Source organism: Prenolepis imparis, unplaced genomic scaffold (genome assembly GCF_030444845.1).
Source record: "Prenolepis imparis isolate NDT839.2.m4 unplaced genomic scaffold, iyPreImpa1.0 SCAF_1, whole genome shotgun sequence".
Taxonomy (NCBI): Eukaryota; Metazoa; Arthropoda; class Insecta; order Hymenoptera; family Formicidae; genus Prenolepis; species Prenolepis imparis.
In genome coordinates this window covers 2,260,777-2,286,623 of record NW_028141159.1, presented here as the reverse complement: position 1 = coordinate 2,286,623, position 25,847 = coordinate 2,260,777, and the positions used below count along the sequence as shown (strand labels likewise).

Below are 25,847 nucleotides of genomic sequence, written 5' to 3'. Positions count from 1 at the left end.
TATATATTGCACATCTCTTTTCATGGTCGTGAATATCGACGATCATATAGAAAAATAGCTTGAAATAAGATATTGTGTATTTTAATATATTTTAAGAAATATCAATATTATATAAAAATATATAAACTTAAAATTAAATTAAAAAAATTTTAATCTAAAAAATTAATTTAGAAACAGCTTATTTATATGGTAATAAATAAATTATTTAATTGGTGAAAATTTGAAAATTGGTTCAAAATTAAAAAAAATACAGTACCTAATTAAAATTAATGACAATAAAATATTTAAAAGTTTACAACTTTAAAGATCAATTTATAAAATTATTAATTAAATTTAAATTTTTACTTATCTATCTCTTTTGTAGAATTATAAAATATTAAGAATTAGAAATTTCAAAATAAAATATATCTAATCTAAGCATGTAAGCGAATAACACATTTTTATTACCCAAAATTACACACATACATATAAAATTTTACTTTCTTAATTTTTCAATATTTAATTTTGTTTTTAACATTAATTTGTTTTGTATTAATTTATCTGGTATTAAATATTTCAAAAATTCAATTAAATTATTATTTTTTATAGAATTTTCATAAAAGAGAGTTTAAGTAAGTTTACTTTGATTTGTCGAAGAATCTGTCTCCAAAGTCTCAGCTCAATCACTCAATGAAAGTTTTTAGAACATACTGTATATCGTATTTCTAACAGCAGATGTTTGACATGATATGTAATTTGCGGCATTCATTTCAAAATCGGATTCTGACAGCTTTATATAATCTTGCTCGCTTACCGAGATTTCCAACACCGTTTACCATTTAAAGGTTAATTAAACACTTTATTGACCTTTATGAACTCGTAAATACTTCTGTCATTGTTAAATTGAGCGTTATAAAGCGGTGCTTTTAACTGTCAATCCGATATGGAAATAAATTTCTTGTCGATCTCGTTATATAAGCGATTAACTTATTCATTTACAAAGTATGGATATTATTTCGTTGTAGCGTTGACATTTTTAAAAATAATTTTAAAAAATTTTCATGTTTTTATGAAGCTATTTAAAATTATATTATTCAGATAAAAAATATTGATTTATTTTTATATATTTTACGTTAGATATACTTCTTATTCTTTTTTAATTAAAAAAATTTTTTTAATTAAATAATGTATTTTTGATTTTTAGTTTTAAATTGTCATTTTTTAAATACTGAAATAGTGCATATCTATATATATATATATACATATATGTATATATAGAAAATATAAATATATTTCTTATAATTATCTATATTTTAGTTATTTGAGATTGTCACAAAAGGTTAGGTAGGGAGAGATATCAGAACTTTAAATTTGAAAAATTTAGACATTTTTTTTAAATTAAATCTTTAATATTGTTTTTAGACTACTCTACAGATGAAAAGAAAAATAAGAGTTTATTATTGTTATAATGAAATATACGTGTGAATGTTTGTTTGTGTGCCGGAGAGTGTAATACACGTGTCGAGAGAGTTTCATTAATGTTCTTTGTGTCATTAACGACCGTCATAATGGCCATGCAGTTTTGCGCCGCGTGTCATTTGGCCACGAAATTCGAACGAAATTTCTCCTCGGATCGATGATTACACGGTTGGTTTCGACGTATCGGCCGTAGCGAGAGAAAAAGGCAAATCGCCGCGGGCTAAAGTAATAATCTTCGCTTTGTGCACGTCGGTTGAAACGTGCATTAAGGCTTTTTGGACGAGAGATGGATGGGGAATGGAAAAGCAATTGAATTCGCCACCGCTCAATTTCACCGATAATTGAGGGACACCATTTTCGCTCCAATGCTTTCTGTACATTCAGTGTACAAGATTTGACGTCGGAATCTCACAATATTTTCTTTAGCAAATTTTCTCTTCATTTCTGTTCATTTATATTCTATCATTCTTCATTTATATTTTATTATATAGATATTTTTTTACTTTAATTTTGCGAGTGTCTTAAAACACATAAAATAAATTTATAATATATACGTTTAAATAAATAATCAAATATCATAGCTTATATTCTGTTTGCTAAGTCGTAAAATCCTTTGTATTATCTTTTATTTTACATATACATTTTTTTATCTTATTTTATTTTTCTTTTTTCTTTTTATTTTTTCATTTTATTATTTCATCTTTTGTTTTATTCTATTCTTTAAATTTTATTTTATTTTCTTCTCTTCTCTCGACTGGTTCTTTTTCGCACTCACCGTTCTCGATGTTGAGCTCTGCCGCCGATGCCCTATAAGAGAGCGGTCTTCCGTAATCGCTGGCATCGCTCGGATGCAGCAGCAGCTGATGCGACGTCCTGGAGTGGTGCCTGGAACCACCGGAGGAGCGGCGCACGTGAACGCTGTTCAACACTGTGCTGCTGGATGCCCTACTGAGGGCCGCTCTTTGCCTGACCGCTTCTTTGTAGATCTTGCAGTACATGATGATCATCACGATACCCGGGATCCAGAAGGACACGCAGGAACTGATCACCGCGTACGGAAGGTTCACCACGAACATGCAGATCTAAGATCGCAGAAGCCGAAAGCTTTCAATCGCGCGAAACACGTAGGATTATCACGTAGTCGGAATTTCCTTCTTGAATTATGTATGAATGGGTTTTACGAAGTAACAGTTTTTAAAAAAATTCCTAAATAACTCTGGACCCTATGGAACATGAAATCTAAAGGAGTTCTCCATTTTTTAATTAAAAATGAAAAAAAAGAACCTCGATAGATTTGTCGTGCAATATTAATAAATCTAAGATTAAACGAATCGAAGATGTCGTAACTTTATTGCTTTCAATAATAGCAGTATTAATAATATAATAGTTATCTGTGAATGAAATTGAGGAAAATTATGCTATTAAAGAATCGCTGGAATAAGCTGGATAAAATGGATAATACTAAAAAGTTAAAAATTCGGAAATGTTTTTATAGTGAAATTTAATTTAGGATATGCTTTTCTCTCTACTGTTCCTCTGTGTCGCGTGCGATTTGTCTTTTTTTTTTTGTAAATTCTCAAATTTCTCATGCTTCTTAGAGAGAAGCTGCGATGCTGCAACTGATTTATCACTGCAACTTCAACGTTAATGAATTGCTTTTTTTCAAAGTAATGTGATATATCTCACACTAATTATACACGATTAATTATAAGGACTTTGAAAATAACGCCCTTTTTTAAACGTGATTGATTTTTATTGGCTTTTACATAATTAGCTTTCAAAAACGATGTGATATTAGTAGCATATAAATTACGATATGTAATTAATTTCTTTGTAATTAAAAAGTACTAGTCAAAGTAATACCTACAGTTTTCATAATGACTGACAAAACGAGATTATGAGAACTTAATCATAAAAAATATGAGTTAAAGAGAAGATAAATATAACAATTAATTTATTATATTTTTGGAAATTCATTAAATTCTAAATTGATATTTTTTTTGCAAAATAAATAATTACATTGATGCTACTTAAGGAAATGGTAATGCAACACAAATTACGAGAGAATTTAATCATAAAAAATATATTAATTGCAGAGAAAATAAATATAACAATTAATTTGATACATATTTGGAAATTCATTAAAGTCTAAATTGATATTTTTATTGCAAGAAATATTGTAAATAACTACATTGAAGCCAGTTAAGAAAATGATAGCAAAATACACGATACTCTATTGATTTTGCCTCCTGTTGAGATATCCTGACATGATAATACAATCAATTGTGAAAAACAAGGAACATTAATTGGTAGTGTAAGTGATAAATGTAGCGATTAGTTCGATTCTATTTTTGAAGATCAATTAAATTTCGAATCTCGGTAATTATTACGAGGGAAAGAACGTCGTAAGAAACTTATAATAGTTATAATAATAAAAGTTGTGTGAGAAATGAACCCTATCGCTGGCAGTTTTCCGACGGTAAACTGTATCGATTGGATAGTTTACGGTTCCAATGTGGATATAATAGTTGATACAAATCACATCATTCATAATATCGCATTTTATATTATTTTCAAATACTCAGCGAAATATATCAATGTGACACATATCTCTTTTTATTTTTACAACTGTGTGCTTCTGTTCTACTATTTTACTATTATTTTAATAATTTTGTAATTTCAGATATCTGAATTTTTTTTCTATTATTAAAGATTTTATAATACTTATGTTATACTCGTATTTATAAATTACATTTAAAAATGTTTTCATATAAATTATTTAAAAATTATTCTTTCTCAAAATACATTATAGAATTGTACAATATTTATATTATTCAATTATTGCGATAAAGCTAAAATATTTCTACAAAAAATAATATGGAAAATTTATATTTGGGAAAATAAATCACTGATATTGATTAATTTTCTCTGAAGTAAACTTCGTGAGAGAGATATTAATCTTTCTGCGCTCTCTCTATATCTCGTAAATACAATAGCCAATGTCACGAATGTGAATCGAGACTAGAGTCGGGTATAAATAGACAATGGGATCGGAAAAGCGATAAATAGATTAATGTTTATGAGATAAGAATGCAATCAAAGCTATAGAGGAAATCGAAACAAGGAATAATCACCTCTTTATAATATCACCTCATATAATTCTTAAGAGAGCGCAATAAGCAGGGAACTAGAAACATTAATAAACGAGGGTTTAAGACATTTTGCGAAACAATATATCGATTTGCTCTGAAATTGTTGAAATATTATTTCATCGAGTCTAGATTTCGAAGAATTAATCGATTTTTGAACATTACAATTTAAGGAAACAATTTTATGAATGATGCGAGGTGTAATTTATTATCAAGACAAAAAATAAATCAGCTGAATAAACATTTGAATTCTGAAATATATCGCGCTGAACTTCGCTACCTGCGGATTTTTCCGGCGAAAATCCAAATGCTGCTGCGTAGTATACCACCCCATGAATATGGGTATGAAGCTGATAAGGGCCGGTAATATCCAAGCGCTGCTTAGCATAGCAGTAACTGTCACTGTTCTCATAATGGCCGGATACTCGAGCGGTCTGACTATCGCATAATATCTATCCACGCTAATGCAACAAAGATGAAGGATGCTGGCGGTGCTGAAATATACATCCATCGAATTCCACACGTCGCACATAATGCTTCCTAGCAGCCAAGTACCCCCGGAAAGCTCGACGGAGGCGTTGAATGTCATAGCGCACATTGCCACCAGAAGATCCGCCATTGCCAAGGACACTACGTAGCGATTCGTGGGCACACGTAACTTCCGGTGTCTCCTGACGCTTGCGATCACTAATGCGTTGCCTAATAAAGCGGTGACGATGATGCTGATCATTATGACGCCCTTGAAGGCGATTAGAATTACGTTGTTTGATTCGGCATCCGGATTGTCCGATTGAGAAACGTCCTCGAGGTTCGAAGAAAGATTAATTCTAAATATTGTGTGGTTTACCTCCTCGTACGGAGGCTCACTTACTTCCATCCCAGACCGGAAGTCGTAATATCATGTTAAGTGTCTATTCACGAAAGTCCATTGACAAGTTCGTCGGCTTCCACAATCGTTTCTCGCCATGATGGCGATTCAAGCACCTCGTTTTAAGTAAATTAGATCTCTATATGGTATATATAAAAGCACGTCACATATAAACGTCATTCCAAGTTTAACTATATTTATCCATTGTGATTCAAGTTGGCCATATCGCTTTCCATGATAATGATTTAAACTACTTTTAAGTTGGAGAGACAATATAATTTCGTATTTAAGATAAGTCTATAATTCGTATATTGTTCGCGAAATTCTTTGGATTTTTGAGATTTAATCATTCATTGTTTTTAGATTGCTGAACGATGATGAATATAATCTGTTTTTTAATTTAATTAAGAGACAAATTTATTTTTTTTCTTTTTTATTGAAAAATTAATTTTAAATGTGGAAATATATTTATTAGCTATGATGTAAAAATCATTAAAAAAATTCTCTGGAATAAAATAATAAGATTAAACGCTAATTCAATCAAATTAGTTAACAAAAAAGATATTCCTATGAGTAAAAAAATTCTTTAAAGTTAACTTGAAATAAATATAATAAATTTAAAAAATTATTGAATTAAATTAGATTAAATAAAAATAATGAATGGTTATATGTATACATTAGTTTCTCTCTTTAACCGTTTTTATGTTTGACTATTTTTTTTGTACATCTGAAAATATAATGAAAACGATGTCGATTAATCTATAGCAATGTCGCAAGAAGCAAAAAAACGAGGCAATAAATCCGACGTGGATGCGAGTAATGGCGCTTTTTTGACGGAAACTTTCGTCCCCTTCTCGAAGCTACTCATCGCGATGGCGGATGTCGAAATTACAATCGTACCAGTCGTATATTGGCCGTTATATATGCCACATGTGGCTTCGCGAGTGTATTATCTGCAAATACATCTGACTGTATTATTAACGACAAGACACGATCGTTATGACGAAAACGTCCCATCAACGATTTCTCCTTCGCTTTCTTGGAAGTGCTTCGTTTTATATTCATGATTACGAACGTATAATTTAGGGTTTCTTCCGGCTCTTTTTAACAGCAGATCAACGAATCGAGAATTTAAGATTCGATGTGTGAATATAGCATTCTATTACTGACATATTTACGGATCATTACAACCAATTTAACCATTAATCTCATTTTTATCGTCATATCGATATCCAATTTCTCCATTAAAATATAATACCTATAAATGATTTATATATATTGTATAAAACATTCTAAGTATCACATTATTATCACTTGATCGAGATTAATGTAATGTTTTACTTCAATATAATTAATGTCTTATTTTTTTAAATATTTAATATTATGGTTTTGTATTTTTTTGATATGCTATTTGTTCTATTTTCATGTTTTTATTTTAATGTCTTGTTTGATTTTAATGTTGCAGTTTTATTAATCTAGATTAAACTTAATATATACGAATATTCAATTAGAGTTCTTTTCTTAATTATTAAAATATGTTAAATAGCAAATGTAATATATTAAAAATTGATATCTTCAACGAGAAGCAGAAAATTGAGATATATTCTGTTCCACCTCCGTAAAGACGCGTCGAAGCAGCTTTGCAGCAAAGTTAATTTACAGCCAATTAAGCAATATATCAAATTTTCAGTTGGAAATGCGAAAAGCGACAGTTCCTAACCGCCGACAATTGGTTTATGACAAAATTGCCGGACATTGATGTCATATATCAGCGTGACTTCCTCGCGTGAAACTTCCCCGGTATTGGAAAGACGACTTGAGCACGAACGAGGGTTCTCGAGCAATTACTGCAATTTCGAAACCTGATTTACCGTAATCGCCGCGATCGCGCATCGGCGCGGTTTTGTCATGGCGAAACTAATTGTAAGTTGCGTGCAACATCCAATGTATTACTAATTAAAACAAGACAGATGGCTTCACGCATTTGTATAGGGGCAATCTTTTTCTTCTTTTTTATTTTCTTATACATATAAATTTCTATTACACGATTAATCATAATGAATAATGCAATATAGTAATTAATAACGATTATTCTTGTACAAATTGAGCTTGAATGAAGACACCGTATTATATTGAACAAAAATCAAAATGAAATATTCCATAGTAGTTTTGCAAATAGCACGGAGATAAATTTAATAATTTTGCACCTCTTTCTATTAATAAAATATATTTACGATAATATTTTTTGCAATTTTGATAACAATATATAGAAACGCATCTCTCATAATTAACAGCAGATTGTTTATGTTAAAAAAAGGATGAAATTTATTATTTATTTATTACATTTATATAAAATTTATATTACTAGAACAACCCAAGCGCGCGCCATTCTTCCGTTTTGTATTAAAAGATAATATTAAAAAAAAATAATATAAAGTTTATTTAAACTCGACTAATATTTTTTTACAGAAATCAGTTGATTAAAGCGTTAATTTATTAATTAAATTTTTAAATATAAATGTTATAAAAAATTAAAATAGTAATATGTTGTAAATAATATGTTATAATACCTTATTTTCGATTAATATTTTTTGACAGAAATCAGCTGATAACTGTCAAAAATATTAATCGAGTTTAAAGTATTATAACATATTATTTAAATTATATTATATTATTTTAATTTTTTATAACATTTATATTTAAAAATTAATTAGCAAATTAATGCTTTAATCAGCTGATTTCTGTCAAAAAATATTAATAAAGCGAAAATTTGCTAATTAAATATAGCTTACATATTTATATTTATATTGTGTACCTATGTTATAATTTGCTAATTAAATTTTAAAATAATATAATATGGTAAAAGTTATAAAATAGTAATATGTTGTAAATAATATGTTATATTACCTTATTCTCGATTAATATTTTTTCTTTCTATATCTTTTAAAGCCATATCTTTTCGAACGAATCTCCTTCGAGTTTTAATTAATTATTAATATTAAGTCATGTATATAGTATCGCGCGCGCGTTATTAGAGTGAAGTTGCCGATGTTTGTAGCCTCGGCCATTACCGAAACGCCGCGAGTATCAGGCAGTTGGAGCTGCGTCCCGCTGTGATTAATTAGTAAGCATAATCGTTAGAAACGATTTCTAACCTTTGTATTGTAATATTTATCAATCGCATATCATAATTTCAACGGTAATGTGTAGTCGTAATTGTTCGAGACGCATATTTCACGAAAAATTCGATGCAAAATCTTTTGCTCAACATAACCCAACTTAATCTGTTTCCGCTCGCGCGAATGTGTTACGATCCGTGGATATATCTATCGTTAATTCTAGCTTACATATTTATATTGTATATGTTATAATGCGAAATAATAAGATTATTCTAATATATGTATGTATTTTATTTGTTACAGGTAGCGATGCGATACACACGTCGTGTCGGGAGTGCCGTGTAAAGTGTCGCGCGTCGGGAGTGCCGTGTAAAGTATCGGGCAATCGTAATTATTCGTATTTTCGCGAGTGTCGTGAATGCTTCGAAGGAGCAATGACGATCGACCAAGAGAGGAGGAGGAGGCCCGGGGAGGCATCAAGCGACATCGGAGCAACTATGAGGTAGGGCAAAATAAAATATTATAACATCTTTTTCTAAAAAAGGCACGTTAAGTCGATTCTTGCAAGTATTGTTGCATCTTTTCCGATGCTGATTAACTGTTTCGATTTGCATTGTGCGTTATATTCGTAGCATCGAGAGGCTGTCATTGCGAGGATTAGTAGTTTAACAGTTTGTTTAAAATAAAATAAAATAAAATAATATTTTATAATATTTTATCCGCGATGATTTTTTGACAGAAATCAGCTGATATCTGTCAAATATTATAATCGAGTTTAGTATTATAATTAAAACTATTTAATAATTAATAATATTTAATAATTAAAAATATTTTAAAATATTTTATTTAAAACTAATATCATATTATTTTATTTTATTTAATTTTGAACAAACTGTCAAACTGCTAACTCTTGCGATGATAGCCTCTCGATGCTACGAATATAACGCACAACTCGAATCTTGACAGCCAATGAGCTATGCGAGTATCGACTTTACATATCTTTTTTAAAAAAGGATATGTTAATCGTAATAAAATTTATATACATGCGATGATTTCTTGTCACGTATGAAGATGACAAAATTTGATTGCAAAATTTTTTGCAATATGAAATCTAAGCTGTAGCTTTCTTAGTTTGTGTGCAAATTTGGCATCGCTTCCTTACCGAGGATCGTGTCTAGGGTTTCGTGGCAACTCTTGGGAGAGATATTTCCTTATTAAACATTAAACATTAATAACGTAGCCTTCACGAATTTGGTCTCCTCGAGGCGATGGAAACGCGAAACGATGAAGTGAGGTAACCGAAGGGATCAGGATAAGTAGAAGTTAGGATAGAGCAAATCAAGCCTCAAGAGAGACCTGGATTTAGATACTGCAATATTCATAGAGAAATGGCTCGGGGTTTTGCCATATTAGATATTGTGAGCTATGCATATATGTATGAATATGTACGCATAAGACGTTAGTGTCGCTTCTCTCTTATCAATAACAGCGACTTGGAAAATTAACGAACCTGTTATCAATAATAACGTCTGGGAAAGTATTAATTAATTGATTTAGACATGGAAGATACTACATTTTTTTCATTTTAAAGAATTATAAAATTATTATTATGTTTCTTATTATAACTTATTTAATTTATTAATTAATACTCGATATTCAAAATAATTAATTTTATAATTTAATAAAAATATATTTTAATTTTTTCTTTGATTATGAAAGATGAGAAGAATATTCATGTTTTTTTATCGTTTATTTATATTTTATCGGACATTGTATCGTTTAACATTGTTATTTTTTGTATCTTCGATTGGCGATTGGCATAATTTTCTCGCGACATATTTTCTATTTGATCTATTTGATGCGTAGATAAAATGGCTTTAAGTTAACCTTTCGATTGGCGAATGACAGAATTGATTCCTTCGTTCACTGTGCCTCGCAGCCGAGGCAACATTGAGGCAAACAAAGTTTCGAAGAATCGACAGACACATATTCGTGCTGTCAATTTACCGATAGATTTCTTCTCTTCAGAGATTAAAATTTTAAAATGTCATCGATGATTCGACTGTCGACAAGATTGTCGACTATTGTGCGTGCATGTTTCTCACTTGACAGTTTATTTGGGAAAAAAGTGTCATCTTGATATGTAGCTGACTTGTATTTGATGGATCGCCTATAAGGTCTAAAAAGAGTTAAGCGCTCTAAGGAATTTGAGAGTCCGGAAAATATAGAACTGACGTCAGAGAACACAGAGTTAACCGTCTTCAATTGTAATGAGAGTGTGCTTATGTTTCCGATTTATAACCTGTCGTGTCATTTCGTACATCAGTTATGCTGAAATACGAAGTTTTCAGTTTGAGTGCCAACTCGTTTAAACGTAAATAGGAATGACGATTGAACCACGGCCAAGGCGTTTTATGCGCCTGAAGAATTGAAGAGTTTACTTCCAAACTGCTCAAATTGCTTTCTTTTAGAAACAAATATCGATTTTAAGATATATTTTTTTTTAAATATAGAAAAATGAAAAAAATATTCAACATAAAGAAAATATTAAAAAGAGATATAAAAAATATTAAATTGAGATTTTTCTTATTCGATAAGAATTAATTATATCATGAAAATTAATATCAATAAAATTAATATTAATAATAATCAATTATCAAATAAATAGCGACAAGAAAATTAATATACGAGTTACATAAAAAATGCTCATTTAAATATCATAATATTATCACAAAGAGAAAATTTCGAATATTAATAATATAATGTAATACACATCTCATTATTAGTTTCGAAGTTATTTCACTATCTGCGCAAAATGGATTAAAATTTTCGCATGATTGTTGCAGTATTATAATCGAAAAATTTCGTATGTTATCGGTTAGAATATATATGATATGATATAATTACGTCAATTTAAAAAACCTACGTAAAGTTAGCCTCCCGATATTTGAGAAAATTAAATCTTAATACGCCATTTGATTGCACATTGTTTGCGTATATTTGCATATTATTTTTTTTATTTGCACACCATCTAAAAAAAAATTCAAAAAACGGCAAACGTTTACAAGCAATGTGCAATCAAATGACGTATACGGAAAATTTAATTATTCCGAATGCTGGGGTGGGCTAACTTTCACGTAGGTGGTAGGTTTAAAAATACATAGAATTGAGTATATCTCCAGCTCGCTACGAAAGACTTCGTCGATAAATTGAAGAGAGGGACAAAAAACGTAGGTAGGTCATCATTCGTTATTCATCCGCCATCCCATCTATCAATCTCAGAGAGACGTGAAGAAATTAAAAGCGCGTCTGGACGCTACTACGAATCGGTATTCCCAGACGGGCAACCGCGTCCAAGGACACCAAGTAAGGGGTGAAAAGCGCAGGCGTCCCCGCGTTAGGTTCTCCACGTTTCTAACCACCTTCGCGAAGTTTCACAACAAGCTTCTGAATAAGCGTTATCGATGCCACGGATCAACTCGACACCGATTGTTTTATAGAGAGTGAAGCAATTGCTCTTTCACTTTATGTCACTTTTACAGTTGAAATAGTTTATGTAATTAAACCATTCTTGAAAGGACGACATCCCCCTCACTTTTAGCGGTTTAAAATGAAGCGCCAATCTTCACACTCGCGATCTCGATGCAGTCTAGGATCGATTCTACCAAGTTCGGTTACTAGTCCCAGTTTATCAAATGCCATTATTATGTTTTACTTAACATTGTATTCCGTATTATATTCAATACTATTTATCATTTAGCTGCACGAATACACGTGATTATATACGTTCACCAATTGAGATATTTTTTGTAAAATCAAATCAAATAATATAATTATGAATAAAACATAATAAAATTTTGAATAATTTTTAATAAAAAAGTCTTGTTTCTAAATTTTAAATGCGATATATGCCAATTAATATGGAACCAATCAGAGAACAAGATATATAGCACAATTGCGATACAAATCAAATGAGATTAAATTTTCCACATTACACCATCTCTCTGCTTAAAAAATTGTTTATTTTTTTTACTATTGAATTGTTCACTACAACTTATATTATATTGTACGTACTATCGAATAATCCTTACTATTTTCAATTTCACTGTTTTTACGTTTAGACAATCGGATATTTTTCTCAAGTCTTCCACGAGCAATGACTTGTACAGTAACCATTGTTCCGTAAAGGGTTAAACTACGTTGCTAGTAGGTCGACGTTGGTAGAACCGGGCTCTAGGACGCCGGAGTTCCGCTCTAATCCGCGACATGTTGTCAGATCGATGTTTCGCGGGCAAGGTCGCGGCTAGACCGTCGTCGTCCTTTTCGTCGCCGACGACGACGACGACGACGATTTCGAGTGGCAGCGTCGTCGTCGAGTAGCAACGCGTTGACGGATCGTACATGTTCGGACGACGCCGGTAGACTGAGCGTCGCGACGTTCGCCACGGCGCCGTGTTTCTCTCCCCCTCGAGCTCTCTCGCTTTCTCTCTTTTTCACGCTCTCGCTCTTTCTTTTCACCTCTCTCTTCTTTTTCCGCATGGTACCGCGCCCTTTGTCGTATTCCAAAATGTAGATGAGGAGATACGAATGTGGAACGCTGAATCATTTTACACGAATCAATTTTATATTAAGTTTCGAATACAAGTGTGAAAATATATCAGTTTTTGTTTTACATTAGCGCGCACATAAACATATATAGATAATATTAAAATTCGAAAGAGAAAATAATAATATAAATAAAATAAAATTTTATTATATGTATATACATATATATAATGTAATATAAATTATACAGGGTGTTCCATTTTAACTTTGCCATCGAAATATCTCGTAAAGTCTAAAAGATACGAAAAAATGTTTCAAACAAAAGTTGTGTGGCTTCAAGGGGGACATAAGATAGTGGACAAGATTTGACCTTGCATAGTCATTTGAAGGTCACGTGAAGGTCACCGTCAATTGCTTAAATGGAATCTTGCCTTCACTGGCTGGATCAATCACCGATCTTGTCTTCACTAGCTGGATCAATCACCAATCTTGCCTTCACTGGCTGGATCAATCACTGATCTTGCCTTCACTGGCTGGATCATTCTCTAATCTTTCTCTGAACACAAGAGAGGTGTAAATCCGACTAGGCAACCTCCGCGTGGTACATCTTGAGTAATGGGTATTGTAACTTTCAAGCCTTATCACTCAGGAAATTCTGAACGAAATTCAACTCATATATAAGGTTTTGGAAAGCTCTCGAGATAAGCTACAAGAATATGTAAAAAGAAATAGTAGGTTCCATTTAAGCAATTGACGGTGACTTTCACGTGACCTTCAAATGACTATTCAAGGTCAAATCTCTTCCACTATCTTATGTCCCCCTTGAAGCTACACAACTTTTGTTTGAAACATTTTTTCGTATCTTTTAGACTTTACGAGATATTTCGATGGCAAAGTTAAAATGGAACACCCTGTATATATAATATATAATAATATATATAGATTGTATGTATAAAATTAAATTTGTATAATTATTTTAAATCTGTATCAGTATATTTGCATTTTTTATTATACATACATATTGCTGTAATTATATATTTTTTCAAATATTTTTAAAAATATTTTATTGCATCTTAAATTAATTTTGTTAAATTAATTATATTTAAAAATTTGAATACACGCGACAATCATAAACTGGAAGTTATATCAAACTGAAATATGTCAAAGGAATGGAAAAAGAAAGATCGTGATAGAGAAATGCAAGCAAAATAAATGAATCTATTGTTTCTCCTTTGTCAGTGACTTCTCCGAACAATTCTATTGTCGGGATGATACAAAATTGCACATCCGGGTGCGCTTAAGTTTGGATATGCATGAGAATATGCAGTGTCTTTACCATGCAAACATTTACAAATATGAGTCATAACTTAAAAAAGGTGCAGTCAATGAGGCTAATTATAATGTGGAAACCCCATGTGGTTATCTAAGAAAGATAGTTGACGAGTTTTATTTTTACCACTTATGAGTAATCATCACAAATTTAAATCGTTTGAATCGTATAAATGCAAATAATAACAGTCTAATTATTTACGTTAAAAAGCGAATTATATAAAAAAAATTAGTTTTTGTTTAATATCTCTCAAATGTCGATCTAATCTTAGAACAAAGTTTTTATTTTCAGCAAAAATGATATTTTTTTACTTATCTGTCTTTTTAGTTTAGATGCATTAATTTATAGTTATTTATGATCCAATAATTATGTTACACACACATAATATTGATATAATTCATGTTATATATAATTTAGTAAATATTTGCATGATCATAAAATAAACATGCTGGTCTACTAATATCTCGAATATTGAAAAATGCGTTTTTCGTACAAATAAAAAAAAATTTTTTTTGTGAAATCCGGAAAGGAAGTATTTTATAGCATCAATTTTTAAGCTACTTCATAAAAAAAAATTTCGCAAATCATATTACGCAGAAGCATCATGATCTTAGGAAATCTTGATCCGAGATCGCGCGGAAAGAGGCAACGTCTTTTATTGTTTCAACCTTAGCAACATATTATATACTAATTTGTTTCAAGGACATACATTACTTGCTCGCGCTTACAATTCCCGGTTTAATCGATGCCATATTTCGCAACATCTCGTCTCATCGGATGCATCTGCCGCGAAAGAGATAATAAAAAAATATACATCATATTTACTTATATTCAGAAGCCGAATAGCACGAAACAGATCTAATCATCTATTCGTTAAACAGTTTCTCTTGTTAATAATGGATTAATTTGCCGCAGAAAAAATTTTAAAGTTGTTACACAATATTTGGAAAATCTATATTTTATATATTATATACATATACATATAATATACATATAAGGGACATTTTTTTTATTAAATTGTTAAATCTAAATATATATATATATATATATATATATATATAATATAATTGTCGTATATATAATACAAGAATTATATATTCAGATGTATAATTCAACAAAAGAAATAACTTATATAAATTTATTTTCTATTTTGAACTATTTTATGTGCATTCGTTCCATTCTTTTATAAATATATATTATATTATAAGTTAAAAGATTGGAAATATATATATTCTTCTTGGATATCATTGTTCAAGCCTCGAATGCGTGGGATCGATCGGTTCACAGAACACGTAATAACAACGAGCGGCCTTCGCGTTAAAGTACCGAGGTTGCGCACGTGTTCCCCTTTACGATTTTGCCATAACCGCACGCTCTCGAAATCGCTTCTTCGAGGGTATCGTTTCTTTCTCGAGGGCGCGAGCCACCCGAAAGGCGGCGATCACGCGAAAAGCAGGAGCGACCGCACGCAACGAAGAGTGAACGCGAGTTTCGTGTAAGTTCTCTTTCAAGGTTTTCTCGTTGCTTCGTTAAAATTTAATGTCGAAAACAAACACTAAATATAAATTTAATTGCAGCAACTTAATGCGATACATCTAATATATATGTATATTTTGTGTGTATAAAATTTTAATTTTTATATTATATAGAAATAGATACAAAAATTAGTAAAATAAAATAAATTATAATAAAATTAATTATATAGGTATAATAAAATTTAAAAAATAAATTAAATTGATTATACTTGTCATAAATTAAAAATAAATAAAAATTCAAATGTATACATATAAATTTTAAAATAAAATAAATTAAAAATAAAAAAAATTAAATTATATTTATTATAAATTAAATAAATTAAAATTTTAATATAATATATATAAATGTTTAAAAATACGTTGTATGTATTTTTCTCAATAGTTGTGTGTTGCAAATGAATGATTTGCACACGCGATTTCTTCAATCAGAGAGAGAGAGTGAGAATGAAAATCACACTGAATTCCTTGGATTGCTATCTCGTTCGAACTTCTTACTTTCTGCAAGAAACTTAGGCACACGCATTCGTGTAATAAGTAAGAAATTCCGATCCAATTCGAACGAACGATCATCATAGAAAGCGAAAAGTTTCCTCGATCCACTCTCGAATTGCGTATGCCGAACAACTACGAAAGAGCTTTACTCAAAATTATATGTCGTAAGTATTATCTACGACGGATATTTGGCTCGTACATATCAAGATTGATTTCTCTTTTCGAGTTTGGGATTTACGAGATATGTAGTAAGAGCGAAATTTAGCGAATAATTTATAGGTACTCTGACATTTCTTGCCAAAAATTAAAATAATCCTTTCTCCAACAGAATTTAATTGAATATTTTTTCATTATGCTGTGGATTTTCAACGTCTAATAATATTTAAAAATATTATTAAAAAATTGAGGCATTCTTAGAGAGAAAATTGAAATAAAACAAAATAATCAAATTTTAATAATGCAATTATTAAAGAAACATGTTTTCTTTATTCTACGCAAATAACTTTTTTTACCTTTGTTTATTAAGAATTGATTAACGTATCTATGAAATTAAGATTTCAATTTTAATAATTATATACATATATGTATGTACATACATACATAATATATATACAATTATTGAAGAAAATGCATTTATTTTACATGTAATAATATAACTTTATTAAAGTTAATAAATTAAAAATTGTGTTACAAAAGCCTGGAATATTAATTTCCGTAATTTCGTTGTTAAAAGAGAAGTGTTCTATCATTTTTTGCAATAATATTTGTACTTTATCAACATTTAACTAAAAATTAAAAATGTATATAATAAATATTTTAATAATTTAATTATTAAAGGAACACACAAAGCACGTTATATGTCAGGAGGTTTGGCACTTACTTTTGTTTACACTTTACGATACACATGTATAAGCTTTACGCGCAGTCATCTTGTCGTCATTTACACGGTAGAGCTTGAATGGGAAGGTAGGCAGGCGACTATCCGTGCGTCGTATAGTAACATTTTTTTAGGTATATACGTATCTTGAGACACAATAATTGCCGAGAGTTGCCAAACGTTTAATATCGCAAACATAACACATAACACTTTTCCAATTCGCAAATCCCGCGTGATATATATTTATTATAATAACAGTCGATATACTTCATCTTGTCATTTTATTACCTGAACTTAGCCTTCGCCACGATACTCTTTTATGTATCGTTTATCGTGGCAGTTAATTAATCGCACGGACAGATAATCCACGATTGTAACCCGGGAGACGCGATTATTCCCTGTAAACAACTGGAAATTTTCAACCTCGCGCGATTAATTAGTTTTCACGATTGACAAAGTAAACAGATACTGAAGCAATGATTATTTATCAAAATAGAAAATTGTCAACATATTCAAATAAGAAACGAAATGTGACGGAAAAATTACAAATTATTGTTTTATTAAATAAAAATCTATCTCTTCACAAGCGATAATTATTCTATATAGGTATTAAACAAGGTATTAAATATCCTCGAATTTTTAAATATATTTCACGTCATACTTTAAATTTTTCGTTGATTTTGATATAATTTGCTTATCATTTTCGAATTTAGATCGCACAGTAATACATCAATCGAGAAATTAAAACAGCGTGCGAAAAGCAGTGATATATTAACATTAACCATTTACTTATAATTAATTTGAAAGAATCAAGGAACATCGATTATTCCCTGTAAATAACTGGAAATTTTCAACCTCGCGCGATCAATTAGTTTTCACGATTGACAAAGTAAACAGATACCGAAGCGATGATTATTTATCAAAATAGAAAATTGTCAACATATTCAAATAAGAAACGAAATGTGACGGAAAAATTACAAATTATTGTTTTATTAAATAAAAATCTATCTCTTCACAAGCGATAATTATTCCTTGTAAACAACTGGAAATTTTCAACCTCGCGCGATCAATTAGTTTTCACGATTGACAAAGTAAACAGATACCGAAGCGATGATTATTTATCAAAATAGAAAATTGTCAACATATTCAAATAAGAAACGAAATGTGACGGAAAAATTACAAATTATTGTTTTATTAAATAAAAATCTATCTCTTCACAAGCGATAATTATTCTATATAGGTATTAAATATCCTCGAATTTTTAAATATATTTCACGTCATACTTTAAATTTTTCGTTGATTTTGATATAATTTGCTTATCATTTTCGAATTCAGATCGCACAGTAATACATCAATCGAGAAATTAAAGCAGCGTGCGAAAAGCAGTGATATATTAACATTAACCATTTACTTATAATTAATTTGAAAGAATCAAGGAACATCAATTATTCCCTGTAAATAACTAGAAATTTTCAACCTCGCACGATTAATTAGTTTTCACGATTGACAAAGTAAACAGATACCGAAGCGATGATTATTTATCAAAATAGAAAATTGTCAACATATTCAAATAAGAAACGAAATGTGACGAAAAAATTACAAATTATTGTTTTATTAAATAAAAATCTATCTCTTCACAAGCGATAATTATTCCCTGTAAACAACTGGAAATTTTCAACTTATCATTTTCGAATTCAGATCGCACAGTAATACATCAATCGAGAAATTAAAACAGCGTGCGAAAAGCAGTGATATATTAACCATTTACTTATAATTAATTTGAAAGAATCAAGGAATATCGATTATTCCCTGTAAATAACCGGAAATTTTCAACCTCGCGCGATTAATTAGTTTTCACGATTGACAAAGTAAACAGATACCGAAGCGATGATTATTTATCAAAATAGAAAATTGTCAACATATTCAAATAAGAAACGAAATGTGACGAAAAAATTACAAATTATTGTTTTATTAAATAAAAATCTATCTCTTCACAAGCGATAATTATTCCCTGTAAACAACTGGAAATTTTCAACTTATCATTTTCGAATTCAGATCGCACAGTAATACATCAATCGAGAAATTAAAACAGCGTGCGAAAAGCAGTGATATATTAACCATTTATTTATAATTAATTTGAAAGAATCAAGGAACATCGAATATTCCACATTTTGTAATGCATTAAATATTTCGTAGTGATAAAGAATGTCACACACACGATATTCGGCATTAATTTGTACGACGTATCGCACGCTATTATTGACATCTGTGACTTTGTAGTCATTCGCGTGGCAAAACTTGGAGCGAACAGACAGCTACGCGAGTCGCTCCGTATAATATCGTATTATTTCTCGCGAAGTACGATCATTCTCCATCATTACTATAATCCAATCCGTACAATTAATTAAATCCCGCGATAATTAGCGACATGTAAGAATATATTTGATCCAAATAACGAAATGATATATTGATTGTTTATTAATGATACGTATATTTCGCGGGATCTGTGTATTGGAAAAATGTTGCCATGTTTGCAATATCGAATTTCGATTATATAATATATTTTCTGACGATAAATCTTCTCTTAGCTAAGCGTTAAATTGACTTGCGCAATATTGTGGGAAAATTGCCCTGGGATATAATAACCTATATACATATATAATATACCTATATGTACGTATTGTCGCGCAACGTGTCGTTTATGAATTTGTTCGTCTAATTTTTAAGTGCTGAAGAAATAGAGTTTTCGCATTTGTTTTTCTAGTGCAATATAATAAAGCGCGTAATTAACGTCGGGAGTGTCGTGCAAAGTACCGCGCGATCGTAATTAACAGTGTTTTCGCGAGTGTCGTGTGAGCGCTATGAAGGAGCAGCAAAAGAGATACAAAAGAGGAGGAGAAAGGGGAGGCGTCAAGCGACGACAGAGCAATCGTGTAAGCAATGTATAATTGATTTAATTTAGTATTTTTTGCTTATGAAATCGATTATTCATTTACTTTCGCGATAGTAATCTATTTTTAATATTATATTGCATAATATAATATATAAGATATATTCTAAACATTTTGAGCATTATTATTTTTATATTCTCTCTTTTTTTATCTTGTAAAGATCTATTTTTAATAGACTGTATAAAGATAATTGTGTTGTTAATAATAGTTTAAGATTTTATCAAGTTTTTTTTACTCTGAATAATTTCCTCAAGGAAAAAATTACTTCCATCTGCCTTCTTTTTTATATTTTTACCAAAGAGAAATATTTTTACTCCGCGGTTTTTGTTCGGTAAAACTCTCTAGGAAATCGCGTGTTTCAGCAGTATTTAAATACTATATACTATGTTCCTTAGACTACATTGAATTTCTTAGACTACATTGAATCGGTGAGGTCTTTTTTCGACAAAGTACAGTATGAAACACAGGAAAGTTTATTCCGCTTTGCAAGGAAGACGAAGGAAAAGACGATGAGAAAAGCGAAATTTAAGAATTTTTACAAGACAGCGGACTTGTCTCGAAATTGAAAAAAAAAATGATGAACATCTAAAAATCAATTCGTAAAATTTTTACTAAATTGAATTTGTTACACATTTATATTTGATTAAATGTTCTGAATTACATTTCTTGTTTGAAAAATATATATTTAAAAAATAATTCTGTTTATAAAATTTTGTTTATACATATTTAAAAAAATCTAAAAACTTTATAAAAACCAAGGAAATGTAATTAAGAAACAAGAAATTTAAAAAGTAATGAAATAAAATCTTAATTTGTAAATATCCTAAATTAAATTTTTCTATTTAAAATATCAATTTTTTTCAAAGATGTCACAATAGAAACTGAAGAGAAAGATATATATAAAGTTATATACATATATATATTTTTATGTATAAAATGATAAATTTTATAAAATTATATAATTAAAACTTGTATTAATTTTAGAATAGTTCCAAGTACATACATACAGAAATGTTGCTTTCTCTTTTTTTTCTTTCTCTCCCTCTTTTGCTCGAATGAAAGCGATCTTTAATCAATAATGTCGTAAAATTGACAGCAAATGCCTCTTTAATTTATGATCCTTTACAATTTGATACTACTACCACATCGCTGCTCGTGTAATTACCCGTTTCGGCAAATTAATCAAACGAGATGCGAGTCGACGCAATATGCAGTCGCTTAGGCGATATTCCGGAATTCTGTTTAGCGGATAGTGTCGAACTCGAAATCGAATTCGAACATTCCGCAGGCTACACGCAGCAATATTAGTACTGACCATTCTCGTTGATCTCCCTCTCCCCTACATTCCGCGAGAGAGAGAAACATTATAAATATAATAATGTTCGATTATATAATAATAATTTAATTATAATAAAATTTATTTGTTACATTTATTCGATGCAGTAGAAATGCTATTTGATAAAGAATATAAATTACAACTAATATATTATATTTATAATTAATGAAAATTTATCACATACTCAGTGGAGTTTTAATAAATGTTAAAAGAAATATAATTATCTAAAATAATATATATAATTATATTATATATCAATATTATATACATAATTTTATTATACCTATATCAATATCAATATATTAATGCAAGAATTTTTCGTAGTTTTATAACTCTAGAATGGTATAAAATTAGAAAATTAGACATAGATTATTAAAAAAGATAGTGCTATTTTTACGAATTTTGATTTATTGAAATTTATTTTTAATTTATATGTTTAATGTTTTATTTGTTTTGAAATGACGATTTTATAGTTACTCGTATTTTTGATCGCACACAATGATACAAGCAATTTAGGCTGTGCATATAATTTTATAATGTGTAATTATTATTTTATTTTATTGTTATTAAATTAATTTGAATAATATAATTGAATTCCAGAAAATAATTTACTGCATTATACCTACTTTTCTTCTTAATACTCTTGAATTCTACATACGCAAAATTATTTCTGCACTGGGAATTTTTTTACATAAATTTAAATTATGTAATATTAAAAAATTAAAAAATTTTTAATATTAAAATTTTTTATATTATACTATAACTACGAAAAGAAAGTGATATAGAAAAAAAGAGATATTTTTATATTTTAAATTTATAATAATTTTTAAATAACTTGATTTTTCTCTTTGTGTACGCATGTGTGAGCTTCCAACTATTTTAGAATTACATTAATTGTATTTTAACTAATAATATATTTTTATTATATTAATATATTTTTAAAACTACTCTTCAGCCGCAATTACTTGTATTGTTGACAAGGTAAAAATAAAATATAACATCTGTAAAGTTATTATTTTGAAACAGAAATTTTGTAAATAATAAATTTAAATTATAATATATTAATTAAACATAAAGATTATAATTTTACAAAAAAATGCAGAATAGAATTTTATGCAAAAAGCAAAATATGCTTGTTATGTTTATTAATTTACATTATAATGTTTATTAATTTTATTTAATTATATAAAGAGAATTCTATAAATATCGAATAAATGTAGAGAAAGTTTCTTTTTTTTCTCTTTTTCTTTCTCTTTTTTTTTAAAAAATATGTAATATATAAGAAATATGTACATATTGATTGATTGAGCAGAGAGAATGTCATTATAGAGGAAATTATCCATATTTTACAATTGAAATATTTGGATTGTGCAGTAATTTGTTGCTAATTAATAGCATATTCGCGTCCCGCATCCTGCCAGTAATATGGCAGTCCAATTTTGTTTGTTTAATACAAACTGCTGGCGGCGTAATTCCATCATCACTTCCGCCGGCGACGCATGTAAACAATTATCGAGTTACCACTGATCGCTTTGACTCAAAGATGAATTAATTCAAGCTTTTTTGCAACTGATTGTTAAATACATTTTATTAATTGACAATATTTTTTGATTGCAATCAATTTTGCATTCAATAGAAAATAAATTTTGTGTACTTTATAGATGTCTACTATTACACAATTTTGCAACGCTGAAGTTAGTTTTATGCTGCATTTACATTAATTTTGCATTAAATTTAATTTTGCGAGAGTGCTTGCGAATATCTCGATCTGCCTTGTACAATTAACGAATCGGCCGGAACTTGGCAAAAGAGATTGAGAATTGAGAGAGAGAGAGAGAGAGAGAGAGAGAGAGAGAGAGAGAGAGAGAGAGAGAGAGAGAGAGAGAGAGAGATTATAGTTGCAAATTGCAATCTAGGATTGAATAGCGAGACATCGGACAAAGGATCCATTTGATGTTGCAATCTAATGCAATATCACGTCAAAGTTCTGAATTTTGCGATTAAATCTTAGATTGGTCCTAAATTTTACAATATATATTTACATCTGCTTATTTTATTTATTATATAATTATGTAATTCTGTTTCTTATTCTCTCTCTCTTATTATTAAAAGCAATATAAAAGTCTCTAGTAAGAATATTTTATCCCTAAATGCTTTAAAAATAAGAGATTAGTAAAATCGAAAAATTATGTGCATTTCCATATAATTAATTCATTTATACAAATTATATTAACGTTAAATTCTTCTATAAATATTTCTCTAATTATTTTTTATTGCTCTTACATAATTAAACTAAATTAAATATTATTTCGAATATTATTACGTTGAAGTGAAAATGAGAGAAAAGTTTACGATGAATATTATGAGAGAGAAAAGTTCATAGTACACGTTACATACTGGAAATCGTCATAGGGGGGATATGTAGGATGCAATTTAATATTTAAGCTCTGAGTTGCTGCTTTGAGATAGTGCGGCGATGCGCGATGTAACAGCATTCATTAATTTGATAAAATAATGTCATAACTCAAATTAGGACATTCCACGGGATGACTAATTATGTGCATTATCGATTGTATATTTGGGCATTTTATGACAGACATGTGTACGTATATGTATGTGTGTGTGTGTGTGTGTGTGTGTGTTTGTCTGTCTGTGTATCGTTATAGATTTATTTCGGGAAAAATGTAATTGGACGGATATGGACGGGAAAATGATTTCCGCTGATATTTCCAGTTTCTCGAACGAAATAATCTACTTTCCTGCATTCCCTTTCGCACACACTTTCTCATATATGTGTCTATGATTTATCTCTTTCCTAGTTTTAGGAAAAAAATTATAAAATATACATATATATTTAATAATATAAAAAAAAAAATATATATATATAATTACAATCCTTATTTTAATCATTTTTAATATAAAGTTTAAACTTAACTTTTTAAACACTAAGAATATAACTTTTTAAGCACGAAGTTTCTCCATTAAATGAAAACGATTATGTCTTGTCAATTCTTAACACAAAGTTCAAAATTTATAGCGACGTCTATAATTTTGTGAAATCTTTTAAAATCATAAATGTCATCGTAAAATTTCGAACTTTGTGCCAAGGACTAACAACATATTCAGTATAAAGAATATTGTTCGAATGTTATTACATTCAGTCTCGATAATATCTAAAAGTCGAAAATAGAAATTTCTCCCATGTCGAATATAAAGTGTTACTTTTTCGCAAAAGAACATATTCAAACGCGAGAAGTTACGTTATGAAAAGCGATTCGCATCGTCTTCCTTTGACACAAAGGAATTTCACCTTCTCTGGCGAGGAAGGAAAGCGAGGGAAGATTCAGTCTAACTGAGAGTTGAGGAATTGTCGCGGTAGCAAAAGAAAGAGACTCAATCCGCAAATCGCTCTTTTACGAATAACGAACCGCGAAAATCCGAGTTGCATTGTTACTCATTACAGCTTAATGAAAATGTCCTTTCCCTTCTTTAAAGGGAATCCATTTATATCCATGTACACCCAGATACACGACAATGAGATCCTCAAATGATAAAGGAAGAAACGACGCGCGTTTTCTGCTCAACCGAAATTAAAGCAGGACACAATTGCGAAAGTTTAAACAGACGAGAGCCATTCTTTAGGTGAATTTGCCTTTGCAGTAAAATTATAGTGTCAGTAAGAAATCGACAAATAAATCCTGCCAAGTTGCATGATTATTGTGATTTCAGTCTAAAGTATTTTAATATGTACATAAAAATTGTAATATATTTTATAATGAATATAGTAGAAATAAAAATAAAAATAAAAATGTAACATATAAACAAGATATTTGATAAAAGAAAGACATGCATTAATAGAAAGTATATATGAAGATTAATTTTTACAAAGTTCTTTATACTTATCTAGTTATTACAATTCAAAGAAAAAGACAATTCTAATTAAAAAATTTAAATTAAAATAATATATTGATTTTCTTTATTTCATTACTTTTTTATCAGGGAATAAAGTTTTATTTTTAGATTTAATAAAAGATGGTATTATAACTCTGTAACTTTGAAACTTCTGTATATATCATTTTAACGCAGCAATCGTAAACACAACACAAATAAAATCTATTTTCGTAATGCTTCTTCTGTGTAATATATTGAATCATTGAAAGAAATTCTTCTTACTTTTAAGAAGAATA

The 25,847-nt window shown here is 29.5% G+C and overlaps 1 protein-coding gene and 1 long non-coding RNA gene across 15 annotated transcripts in view; one reads left to right on the top strand and one right to left on the bottom strand.

Annotated features, from left to right (window-relative positions):
• The window catches only part of LOC145941969 (uncharacterized), a 198,158-nt gene that overhangs the window by 50,774 nt on the left and 121,537 nt on the right, over positions 1 to 25,847 (top strand). For 2 of the 3 annotated variants that reach the window (XR_014426268.1, XR_014426271.1), the window contains exon 5: positions 8,898 to 9,096. This is a non-coding gene — a long non-coding RNA (uncharacterized LOC145941969). Of the gene's footprint in view, positions 1 to 8,545; positions 8,600 to 8,897; positions 9,097 to 25,847 lie in introns of those variants that run through there. The other variant, XR_014426270.1, reaches the window with a different exon arrangement.
• LOC145941893 (octopamine receptor beta-1R) overlaps positions 1 to 25,847 on the bottom strand; it is a 92,996-nt gene that overhangs the window by 30,204 nt on the left and 36,945 nt on the right. The window contains exons 1-3 of one of the 12 annotated variants that reach the window (XM_083048370.1): positions 17,662 to 17,729; positions 4,888 to 5,614; positions 2,234 to 2,540 (exon numbers count right to left, since the gene is read on the bottom strand). The exons of 5 other annotated variants lie outside the window; for them this stretch is intronic. In XM_083048370.1, the coding sequence (XP_082904496.1) occupies positions 2,234 to 2,540; positions 4,888 to 5,484 (904 nt within the window). In that variant the 5' untranslated portion in view covers positions 5,485 to 5,614; positions 17,662 to 17,729. Of the gene's footprint in view, positions 1 to 2,233; positions 2,541 to 4,887; positions 5,615 to 11,754; positions 11,893 to 12,016; positions 12,369 to 12,668; positions 12,816 to 17,661; positions 17,730 to 25,847 lie in introns of those variants that run through there. 6 more of the 12 variants (XM_083048362.1, XM_083048356.1, XM_083048349.1 and 3 more) reach the window with 6 other exon arrangements.